This window comes from Alosa alosa, chromosome 11, assembly GCF_017589495.1.
Source record: "Alosa alosa isolate M-15738 ecotype Scorff River chromosome 11, AALO_Geno_1.1, whole genome shotgun sequence".
In the NCBI taxonomy this organism is placed as follows: domain Eukaryota; kingdom Metazoa; phylum Chordata; class Actinopteri; order Clupeiformes; family Clupeidae; genus Alosa; species Alosa alosa.
The window spans coordinates 28,101,575-28,114,074 of record NC_063199.1 but is presented as its reverse complement, the minus strand read 5'-3'; the positions used below and the strand labels follow the sequence as shown (position 1 = coordinate 28,114,074).

Genomic DNA, 12,500 nt, shown 5'->3' with positions numbered 1-12,500 from the left:
ATGTAATTATAAATACACCGAAGATGAGAGAGCTGAGCATACTCATATAATTACATACAGTACATACACACACATATATCTCTGTTCAGACACAAACACTTTGATCACACACACACACACACACACACACACACACACAAATCTCTCCCCTCTTGTTCTCTTTCAAGCACAACACCATAATGGCTGAGTGTGAATGTGAATGAGCCCACTGCAGGTCAGAGGAAGTTGAGCGTGTGTCCTGCTCCTCTGAGACTGGGGGTGCTGGCCTGTGCTGAGCCCAAGAGTCTGCTCCCATTTGCACACGTGCCCGAGCAACACTCCCATATCCTGTCACTGACTGCACTGCAGCCCCAGGGACACCATTATCTGAACTTCTGGAGTGTGCGCTCTCTCTCTCTCTCTCTCTCTCTCTCTCTCTCTCTCTCTCTCTCTCTCTCTCTCTCTCTCTCTCTCTCTCTCACACTGTCTCTTTCCCCTTCTCTCTCTTTCTTTTACTCTCTCACTCTCTCTCACTGTCCCTCTCTCTCTCTATCTCTCTCTCTCTATCTTCTTCTCTCTGGCACACTCCACTGCCCCTGCGGCGCCACTACTCCTGTCTCTCCCTCCAGGAGAGGAGGAAGGGAGGAAGAAAGAGAGGGAGGAAGAGAGAGAGGGAGGGAGAGAGGGGGGGAGGGACAGACTGCGACTGCTCTGAAGCCAAGACCCCACCGCCACTATCACCACCTTCAAACACACTTATCAGATCCATCCAACTTCTGCTATCCCCCCCCCCCACCCCCCACATACACACACTCCTTTCAGCCCACTTGAAAGATCTATGGCAACCTTCGTAACCTCATGGTTAAACTGCTGTCTCTTTCTCCCACCCCACCCCACCCCACTCTGCTCTGCCCTGCCCAGGCTACTGGGAGGTCAACGGCTTTGGCCTGTTTGGGATCTACAAGTCTGACTTTGACAAGATCGGCGGGATGAACACGGAGGAGTTTAAGGACCGCTGGGGGAGAAGACTGGGAGTTACTGGACAGGTAACAAAAACCCCCCTTCACCACCGCAGTGCACTGACCAGTGGCGCGTTTCCCAAAACCATAGTGGCTAACTAAGTTAGCAACTTTGTTGGTTGCAATGCAATTTCCCATTGCCAATCAACTAAGTTGCTAACAGGTTAGCGACTATGGTTTTGGGAAACACACCCCAGCTCAACATCTCCTGTAGGAGCAATGCTATGCAATGCTTTAAATTACACCAGAGATGCTTGCTAAAGCTACAATCTTTGGTTACACCCTTGTGCTTGTGCACCCAAGTTAACACACTACTACTTCCTGTGAATGGAATATCCCCTGTGCTACACATTAACCACTCTGACCTATCTACTAAGACCAGTGATGTATAATGCATTAGGCGCTAAGTCTAGCATAACCTGTATTAGCCCACTACTGCCTCCTATAAATGGACTTAAATGGTCGGACAAACCACTTCAAAGCTAGTGTGACCCCTTGGGAGGTCAGGAGTGACTACAACACAAGCCCTTGCCAGCCTGCTTCCGCTATAGTTACCTTGCAATTACTGTACATAATAGCCACTTAGTTCATACAAGGAAGGAACTGGCAACCACATGACCAAATAAACCAGTTAAAGGCTACTGCCACACGCATACAAGAGCACTTAAGTTTGCATGGATTGCATGGACATGAATGAGGCAACAACCTGAGATACTGTCCTGTTGAAGAGATGTCATAGCTTTCAGCAATCATAGACTTGCAAAAGACTCTTAAGCTTTATTTTCAAAAGACCAAAATGGGATCATAAACAATAGCAATGGTATATACTGAACCGAAGTTCCTGTGGAATCCAGGTGTCATTTTTTGTTGCATGACTGTTTTATTCTTAATGAGGAAACATGTATGTAAGCTGGTGAGAGTGCAGTAAAGAGGAGAGCTGGCAGAGAACATGGCGCACGCACACACACACACACACACACACACACAGACCGACCGACCGACCGACACACACACACACACACACACACACACCGACCGACCGACCGACCGACACACACACACACACACACACACACACACACACACCGACCGACCGACCGACCGACACACACACACACACACACACACACACACACACACACACACACACACACACACACACACACACACACACACACACACACAGACCGAGCCGACACACACACACACACACACACACACACACACACACACACACACACACACACAGACCGACCGACACACACACACACACACACACACACACACACACACACACGCTGACCCTGTGTTATCCGCCTCTCTATCCCCCAGAGTGCTGCAGAATGGCCTGGAGGTGGAGCGTCTGCGCCTGAGGAACTTCTTCCACTACTACCACTCCAAGCGTGGCATGTGGAACTCCCAGCCCAAGAAGAGCCCCAAGGGGTAGAGCCCCAAGGGGTAGAGCCCCAAGGGGTAGAGCCAGCCCGGGGGACAGGACCGCTTGTGTGCCCACAGGCTGACACTCTTTAACACAAGCACCCTTCAAGGCATCCGCCAGACTCTCTGTGGACTGTTTACTCCAGCCGTGTGTGTGTGTGTGTGTGTGTGTGTGTGTCTGTCTGTCTGCTGTGTATGTCTGCTCTCTATGTGTGTGCGTCTGTGTGTATGTCTGCTCTCTGTGTGTGTGCGTATGTATGTGTGTGTGTGTTTGTCTGTCCATTTGTGTATGTCTTCTCTGTGCGTGTGTGTGCGTGTGTGTGTGTGTGTGCGTATACAGACACAGGGGGAAAAGAAAACAGGAGAGTTTCTGTGTGTGATGCCGAGGTGTTGATTTTGATCTCGTACTCGCCAGCGAACATCAGCGGAGGAGCAACAACAGGCCCGTGTCTGGTTTCACTCTCCCTTCTTTTTAAAGCTCTCGGCACCGTCGTTTCCTGGGCAGGATGCTCTTCTCGTTTTGATTTTGATTTTTTTTCTGAGCTTTTAGGACAACTAATGGGAAACGACATACTCATGTGTCTCAACCAAGACGTGTGATGATGGTGAAGGATCTTAAGGACTGGGCACTTGAAACTCGACTTGATTGTTTGAACTTTTGGAGTGTACAGGCCATGCCGCCAGTGCTGTGTTGTGACATTAACTATGTGGTCTAGAGGTAGAGAAACGTTATGTCAGTAGAGAAGCAGCTTGTTGGTATTTTGACGCAGCGACTATGTACATCCTTTGGGGGTTATATTTTCCATAACTGGAATTTAAGGTGTTCTTGGTGCATTTCATTTAGCACTTCATTCTTCCTCACATGGAGGTGCTAAAGATTCATAAACTACTTGACTCATATGTAAGACTTTACTTCTGCAGACTGTAATATGGAAGATATTACAGTGGAGATTTCTTTTTTAATATATACCCATGTAAATGCACTTTTGTTTGGGATATGGGGTGTGGGGCATAGGCTTCTGCTTGACCCTGTTAACACTGTATGATGCCACATGGCTTTTTCATAGAGATTTTAAGCAGACACCGAAGTCCTTCCACACAGGTAACTGGAAAGAAACTGGACTTTTTGAGCTGCATCAGAAGAATGACTGCTCTCTACCTGCTAAAGAAGAAGAGGAGACAACAAAAAATGCTTTTTTAAATGGCAAATGTAATATGATTCTGCTTTTGTTGTTTTATTTTGTTATCTTCTGTCTGATGTGTGAAAGGTGTGTGTGTGTGTGTGTGTGTGTGTGTGTGTGTGTGTGTGTGTGTGTGTGTGTGTGCGTGCGTGCGTGTGTGTGTGTGTGTGTGTGTGTTTGGGGGAGGGTGGGGGATGTGTAATTTCACTTTCGTGTGCCTTTTATTGGATGGGGCGCGCTTGAGAGCACCACCACCAACAGGCTGGGGACTGTGCACTGGGTTCGGGTGAAGATGCGCGAGAAGGTCATGACTCCTTCATGGACAAAGAGAGTTGAAGAAAACGCGTCACAGAGATGACAAAGATAGACATTGCTCATTGGAAACCGCAACCGTGAAACAACACAGTAGGCAGCTGTGTCTTGTGTCTTTTCTGCGTTGGAAAATGACAGGCTGAACTGAGGTCACTGAACACCTTTCTTAATCCCGCTTGTTGTAAGGTACTACAATAGGACAGAACTGGCTTATAATGGTGGATACACTGGCAGTTGTGGAGATGACGATTGTTCAAATCTCTCTTTGCCTCTCTCTCTCTCACCCCAGAGGCCTATATATCATTTATCATACTTTGGAACTGACTATTAAAAAAAAGAAGTATATAAGTTCAAAACAAAGATCTACATTCCAAGGTAATTTCTGTGAAATTGTTGTGTAGAACATTTTAAGAATGTATTGTATTTTTTCCATGCCTTTGTTTCTTTTTAAAAATAAAGTTTTATGCTGAATATGAAATTGTTTTGGTAGTCTGGCATAGCTTCATAAATAAAATCTATGTACTGTAGGAGGCATTTGTAACGTCCATGGTAGAAATAAAACGCACTTTGAGACTCAACCAACAGAGGGCACAAAAGTATAATGCCGTTTGACCCTTTAGGATCAGTGCCGACATCCACGGGGTCGTAACAGCAGCAGTGTGGTAGTAGAGAATATGAGCTGAGAAGAACATGTGCATGCATGCCATACACTTCAAGTGTCGGTCCCTGTCATACAGTCGCTCAAGGATACGACACTGGTTTCACTGATTTTCTTCTCTCGAGAAAAGGCCAAGCCTGCTACGTGCTCTGCTGAAACTGTCAAGAATGTGGCTTATTGTTGCGATTCACAAAGATTATTAAAGCCGCGTTGGTGTGAGATATTAAAAATCAGCGACACAAGAACATAAGGGAAGCCGACATAAAAACATTGCATAACTTTAGTAACACTCTTAAAACGAATGTGCTGTTGCTATCTGGACACAGAAATGTGTGTTTTCAACGCATTCGTTTTAAATTATTATTCATGACCGCAAAAACAACAGATTTTATTTTCAACACCATATCCCCTGCTCTCTTACCCAATTGAAAGAGTCCCCACGACAAAGGCTAATCTTATGTGAAGTCATGAGTTGAATTGTAGGCTATGTAGCCTAAAGCTATGAGACAAGTGTGATCTGCTGGGATTCTCTGACTTGATTGTAGGCTTTTAAAGTTTGGATAACCCCTGCCGAGAAACCTCAAGCTCTCATTCCATGCGTTAGAGTGTAATGATGTTCAACAAACACATTATGTAATCTTGGATCGAAACGAGCGCTACTCCACCCAAATCATCACTGCAGGAACACTAAGATAGGCACAAGTTGGAACATGCTTTTGAAACTGCTGTCCTACTTTCTTCTATTGCCTGACAGTTGATGCGCAGTACAGCAGTTTATGTGGTTGGTTTGTTTATTTATGTATTTATTTATTTATTTATTTATGTATTTATTTATTTATCGTTATTATTCTTTATATGAATATCTATTGATTTGTCTTAAATATATTTTAACCACACTATGTCTTAAAATAAGTGTAGCCTACATGACCATATAGATAAACATACACAGCACTAAATCTTGTTTTCATTCAAATGGAAAGGGTATTGCATGAGTAAATATTATTCTAACTTCCATTCGAGGGGATGACTAACCTTATCTCATAACATTTGCAATTAGTGGGTTTTACGCATTCATTCTACTATCAGTGATCTTCAGTTGCATGCCAAAGTGCCTTTCGTGAACTTTCGTCAGGAGCTGATTGGCTCCTGACCCTTAGCTTGTGATTGGCCCTCCCTTAGTTCCGGGGTTCTAATTGAACTCCACACACAGCAGCAGAGGAGAAGAGAGTGACTCTTGAAGTGGGAGGGTATACTGCCTGCCACGAGCGACGCAGTTCGTTTCGTAAACGTTAACACTCAAAATGAGACAAATTCTTTATCGTTCTGATGTCTGGATGTAAGACCAACCGAGATATTATTCGTTTGATTCATCAACAGAAAGAAAAACCGCTGGAGGTAAACTTTTTATCTCGTACTGACGGAACACGGGCGGCCGGTGGTGAAAGAAGTCCGAAGCTCAACACCAATGGGAAAATAGGTAAGGCGTGACTGTGATTTACGTTAGAATAAAACGAAAACTGCACTGGAAATGACTTAAAATCGACTGAACTTCGCAGAGGTAATCTTTGGTCAATGACAGCTCAAATGAAAGTGATAAACTTGTGTCGAAATGAGGAACAACCAGTAAAACCAGATTGCCTTTCTCTCGGTTTCTGTTTTAGTACTACAGTCCTTAAATAAGCAATCAACCATGGCTGGGATGAGCAACTCTCACATGAAGACCCTAGAGGACCTCACTCTCGACTCCGGCTACGGGGCAGGGGATTCCTGCAAGTCTCTCAGCCTCTCATCGTCCAAGTCCAACTCGCAGGCGTTCGTGAGCAATCCTCATCGGGGCAACTGGTGGTACTACTCCGGGTCAATGAACAGCAGGAATAACAGTTGGGACACAGTGAACACAGTGCTACCCGAGGATCCCGAGGACATTTTCTCCAAGTGCCCCCGGCTGCCAGACTTGGAGGAGTTTCCCTGGACGGAGGAAGACGTGGGCAGGATCCTGCGCAAAGTGGCCAGCAAGGGGCCCGCGTTTTCCAGCGATGCAGTCCGGAGGCTGTCTAACCTGATGCGCAGGGCTCTCATCCGCATCTCCAGAGAGGCGCAGCGGCTCAGCATCATGCACTGCCGCTGTACTCGGTTCGAGGTGCAGAGCGCCATTCGGCTGGTGTTAAGCTGGGCGCTCGCAGACCACTGCGTGTCGGCCACCGTGAAGGCCATCTCCATGTACAACATGAGCGCCGGCGAGCTGCTGCGCAAGGGCAAGTCCGCCAGGTGCGGCCTGACCTTCTCGGTGGGACGCTTCTTTCGGTGGATGGTGGATACGCGCATCGCGGTGCGCATCCACGAGTACGCTGCCATCTGCCTGAGCGCGTGCATGGAGGCTCTGGTGGAGGAGGTCGGTGCACGCGTGCTGATGGCCGACGGCGGGGCTTCCAGTGGCGCGCTCACGGCGGAGGTGCTTGAGGGGGTCGTTAATAACGACTCTGAACTCTGGGGGGTCCTTCAACAGTATGAACATCTGATATGCGGGAAGAACGCCAACGGTAAGGAGGCTTAATACAATTATTACCACATATATGTCACAGTTTGTCCATTAATGACCAGATGATGTGCGGCTGCAATATCAATGCAATGACCACCAAGCAAGGAGCACTTGGAGCACCACCAAGTTGTTGTGTATACATTGGTTATGGAAGTTTGAATGCCATGAACTCAAAGGAGTAACTTGGAGACAGGATAACTCTAACTCTAAAAGCTACCAGGCTTGGTAGCTGACGCTGCAACAGGTTACTTCCCCAGATTTGACCCCTCTTTTATCCCTAATAAGAACCCTCTGATAACCCTCTGACCCCCCAGCAGTATCCCCATCCTCCTCACTCTCTCATGTGGCTGTATTCCTCAGCCATTGATTGGATGCCAGTTTTTGTGCGTTGTAATTAGAGTTTGTTTGTGGCTTACCAACATTGGTCCAGAGCATGGATTTTCACTAGCACACAATAGCCTTTTGTTTCCCCTCCGAGCCCCATTCAGATTAGCTTGTCTACTGAGGCCAGGAAAACAGATCCTGCAACAAGAGGAGGGAAGCAGACAGTACAGTGGATTATACCCCCTCAACACACACACACACACACACACACACACACACACACACACACAGCTACACACACACACAGCCACAGGAACAATAATGCAGTAATAATACACATAGATGCACACAGGAAAAGGAAATATGTGTGTGCATGCATACAATAATCTTCTAAAACACATAGTGGCTTTCCAGCCCTAAACACACACACACACACACAGAGAGTGAGAGAGAGAGAGAGAGAGAGAGAGAGAGAGAGAGAGAGAGAGAGAGAGAGAGAGAGAGAGAGAGGGACTAAACAGCTGCATGGGACTGGAGCGGTTAGTTGGTCCTGGGTCCACTGCCCAGTGCAGGATAAGAACCATACGCCTGACTGGCAGGCCATGAATACTGCAGGGAGATGAGAGAAAGATTGGCATCGCAAGTGAGTGAGCTTTAAGCTATGGGGCTGGTTCAGAGAGGGAGAGAGAGAGAGAGAGAGAGAGAGAGAGAGAAAGAGGACGGGAGGGTGCCCAGGAAGGATTCACAGGGATTTAAGCTTGCGTGCGCCTGGGTGTGTGTGTGTGTGTGTGTGTGTGTGTTTGTGTGCCAGCTCATGCCACTGTTCCCTTCTCCTCTCCACTGGCCCCCCACCCCTACCCCCCATCCACCACCCCCCGACTTTGCAAAAAGACGAGTGATCCAGAACACAGCTCGTGCCAAGCCCCAAACAGCTGGACGGTAAACAGACCACAGAGATCAATGAGCTTCCCCCTCCTCTGTACACATAAACACATTTCTCTACACGCTCTCTCTCTCTCTCTCTCTCTCTCTCTCTCTCTCTCTCACACACACACACACACACTTCACACAAGCTCTCTGGCGCTTGTTTTGATCAATGACCATGACCATCACACACTGCCCCACTTCCTTTCCCCTGGATCTGGAGTGTGTGAAGGGAGGCTCTGATCCAAATGCCTGATGGGCAGCTCTAGGGTGCTTCTAACCGATCTCCGAGTGCATTAGACCAGAGGAGCTGAGAGCCTGAGGGAGAACTGCTCCTCCCGTAGTGATCAGTGAACGCCCACGGCATCTCTGACACACCAATCGCACTCATGTGTTTATTGTTTGATTGGTTTCAAAGTGCTTTCAGGATGGGCTGTTGGTTGTTGCTGAGAACAAAAGTCTGGGGATAGAGTTGCTGAGTGCTGAATCACTGTTTTGAAGGCTGATGCTTTAGTGCTTTCACAAGCAAAACTGCCTCCTCTGGCAGCAAGGTTTTTCACATGGCTATGGTTGACCATCCATAGCAAGGTATTCTACACAAACGGGCATAGTGGATTTATTTTGTGTTTAAACATGGAGCGTGATGTGATCTTAGCTGGTGAGAGTATGTTAAAGAGGAGAGTTGGCAGAGGATACGACAGTGCTCAGTGCTTGCACACACACACACACACACACACACACACACACACACACACACACACACACACACGGCTCTGTGGCCTGGTTAACACATGTGCAGGCCCCACGTTGCACAGGGTATCTGGGCTGGGCTGTGCAGCAGAAGCGGCCGCGGCAGGGCCAGTACTTCCCCCCGCACAAAAGCTCCTCTCTGCTGTGCCAAGCAGCCGCACATCTGGAAGTTTTTAAGGCAGAAATGACTTCTACGGCTCCAGTAACAGCCCTGCTCTCTCCCTCTCCCTCTCCCTCTCCCTCTCTCTCTCTCTCTCTCTCCCTCCCTCACACACATTCTCTCTTATTCTCCTTTGCACTCTCTCTGTCTCTGTCTCTGTATTCCTCTCTCTCTCTCTCTCTCTCTCTCTCTCTCTCTTTCAGTCTCTTTCTCGGTCATGATTGATTTCTGTCTTTACACTGAGTGAGCACAGAGACGCTTCTCTATTGGTTGACATAAAGAGCCTGATGCTTTATTGAATTATTGATCTGGAATAATGTCTAGCGTTTACTCTGTCCTGCCATCTCCTTTGAATGCTGCAGGGACCCTGAAAGTTTAGCCGTAATAACTTTTTGAGAGTGTACCTCTCTCTCTCTCTCTCTCTCTCTCTCTTTCCCACCATCTCCCCCTCTCTCTCTCCCTCCATCATCCTCTCTCTCTCCCCTCCCTCTCTCTCCCCCTCTCTCTCTGCCAGTCAGTCAGGCTGTCAACATCTCCGGGAGCAAGTGGCTGCTAGTCCTGGGAAAATGTCTGTGCACAGCTCAGTGGCTGAGCAGATGGAAAAAACACTCTCTGCTGGCTGGCCACTCCAGCCCATTCCAAACCACGCATCGCTTGCAAGAAGAGTCCGCACCAGGGCAGACACATTAGGGTAGAGAGAGGCAAAATAAGCAGAGTACCCATCAGCATGGAGTCATGTGTTTATATATGTGTTATAAGTGTTTCACATGACCTCACATCGCAGGTATAAACACTGAAGAAATCTTATCCATAGCTCTCTTTTTGGTTGAGCAAAAATGCAGTGCTCTATATGTTATGGTATATGACTAATCACGACTCACTTGGCAGGGGAGACAAGGGGGTCTGTCTGAGGTAATGGTGCAGTCAGATAAAGAAAGTCGCTAAGTTGCGTTGCCCAGTAAATGACCCTGTACCGCAGCCGCACACGTGTGTGTCTGTGTGTGTGTGTGTGTGTGTGTCTGTGTGTTTTGATCGGTCCAGCCCCAGTGAGATGGGAGGACTGCTGTTTAGATCAGGCTACAGAGAAAGACTGCCCTCTGCACTCAGCGATGAGAGATGGGATGGCAGAGAGAGAGAGAGAGAGAGAGAGAGAGAGAGAGAGAGTGAGAGAGAGAGAGAGAAAGTAAGAGAGAAACAGAGCTAGAGAGACGGCTTGGACAACCCCACTGTTTATACATGCTTCCTGTTTAAGCCAATGGGCCAGCTGTGAAAGCATTGGCTCTTAAGAGTAGGGTAGCTAAAAGGGGCTGGTGTATAATGGGCTGTGATTATACCGCAGGACTCGTATTGAGGCAACGCTACAGTATGCATTTGTTTATTATGGACAAGTTGTTCCCCTCAGTGCTGCCGTTTTGTTCTTCCGATGCAATACAGATAGCTTATCTCTTTCCCCTACCCCCACACACACACACACACACACACACACACAGATAATTACACTACGTCGGTGACAGTGATCGGAGCGAGCTGATTGGCACGCGTTCATCACGTCCGCGAATAGAAGCGGGGAAAGTAACGTCTGTTCCGAAGGTTCTAATGAATTGTTACAAATAATCCCTTTGAAAGAGAAAAACACACAAGCACTGCAAGTGCACTCCAACATCTGCACACTCCTTTTTCCCCTCCTCTCTGCTTCTCTCTCTCCGTTTTTGTTTTGCCCTGTTTGGTTGGGCTGGACAGAGCAGCAGCCTCTCTCTGAGCTGAGGGAGTCCAATGCCTGGTTTGAATGCTGGACTGATCAGAGGTCTGGACAGTCTGCCCACGGTGCCCAGGGATGGGGGTGGGAAGCTGGCCTGGGCACATAGGGAGGGGTTGGGTTGAGGAAAGGAGAGGAGACCCTGGGCAGCACGTGGCATTTGGGGCTGTAGTTGCCGTGCCAACGTTGCCCCTCTGCCAGCTCCTGGGGCTCGACTCCAGTCCAGTCGCCATAGAAACCCTGAGCCAGACAGGAAATGAGGGGCAGGAAGGGAATTTGGGCAGAAATTATGGATGAATCCCTCGTGCCATGAAAGAGAGGACTATCTGTCTCCTAGTCTGCAACAGTGAAACAGTAGAACACGAGAGAGCAAAAGAAAGACATAAAGAGAGAAGCAGAAAGAGAGAGGGAGGAAGAGAGAGAGGCTAGGTGATGATAAAATAATTGGTCATCTCTTCAAGTGGTGTTCGTTTCTCAGCTGCCATTTCATTCCTCACATGAACGGACCCTCTGCCAGCGAGGACAGACGAAACCACTCAGCCCCCTCGGTCTGCCATTTACATTAAACAGGTGGACACGTCTCACCCCCGGTCCAGTGTACTCGCCATGACTTCGTCTCCGTCAGACAACAAAGCCGCGTTTGCCGCGGCCTTAGGCCACAAACTTAGTTTCACAGTTTAGAAACAGCCCGTTTTTGGTTATGTTTAGTTTTATAATGAATGCTATTCATTCTCATTCTCTCTCTGTGTGGGTGAGGGGACAATGGAGGTGCTGTGTAGCCGCCCGCAATGCATAAGAGTACTCATATAAATCTGATCATATTGATTCGCCTCATGTTCCCAGATTAGGGCATAAACAGGTAAAGCATACACTATCTGGCACTGGGTTTAGAGGGGATTTCAGAAAGACATACTTTGTTTGCATGAACAGGAGTTCTGGGAGGACGCCTGTCTCTGCCGTGTTTATAGCATTGCCAAGCCCCAGCCTGTGGCATCGAAGGCAGGGTGTCTGTCTTCCAAGAGTAATCATATCTCAATCATTTGGATAGAGGTGGAAATATCCTCAGGCATTCAAAAACTAGTGCAAGGCTGTCATTTGAAATTGGTGATTGGCTTGAAAACACACACACACACACACACACACACACACACACACCCACACACACCCCACCCCCCACACACACACACACACACACACACACACAGTCCTCATGTCCCATGCTATTCGCTATTACCTTTTTGTGCTAGAACCTAACCCACAATGAATTATCATGCTACACTCACTATGCATTTGCAGCATAAAAAAAAGAAATAAAATCTGAGTATTATTTAATTACTTGTAACAGGGAGCCCTCGCCTCTAAGTAGAAACAGATTTACACACAGAGGGATCCTCAGTAATCGTGCTCTCTGATTAAATCTGCCAGCGTTTTTACTGACCGGGTGGGGGTGTTAAGGGACGG

The 12,500-nt window shown here is 47.7% G+C and overlaps 2 protein-coding genes across 3 annotated transcripts in view; both read left to right on the top strand.

Annotated features, from left to right (window-relative positions):
* The window catches only part of b4galnt4a (beta-1,4-N-acetyl-galactosaminyl transferase 4a), a 66,064-nt gene extending 61,658 nt beyond the window's left edge, over nt 1-4,406 (top strand). Inside the window, 4 exon segments of the mRNA XM_048257299.1 lie at nt 901-997; nt 999-1,025; nt 2,331-2,441; nt 2,472-4,406. Coding sequence (XP_048113256.1) covers nt 901-997; nt 999-1,025; nt 2,331-2,441; nt 2,472-2,475 — 239 coding nt within the window. The 3' untranslated portion in view covers nt 2,476-4,406.
* A 1,418-nt stretch (nt 4,407-5,824) lies between these two features.
* abtb2b (ankyrin repeat and BTB (POZ) domain containing 2b) overlaps nt 5,825-12,500 on the top strand; it is a 62,519-nt gene continuing 55,843 nt past the window's right edge. For both annotated transcript variants that reach the window (XR_007195114.1, XM_048257743.1), the window contains exons 1-2: nt 5,825-6,063; nt 6,248-7,126. Coding sequence is in view for 1 of the 2 variants with exons in the window: in XM_048257743.1 (XP_048113700.1) it covers nt 5,913-6,063; nt 6,248-7,126 (1,030 nt within the window). In the remaining variant the exon portion in view is untranslated. The remainder of the gene's footprint in view (nt 6,064-6,247; nt 7,127-12,500) is intronic.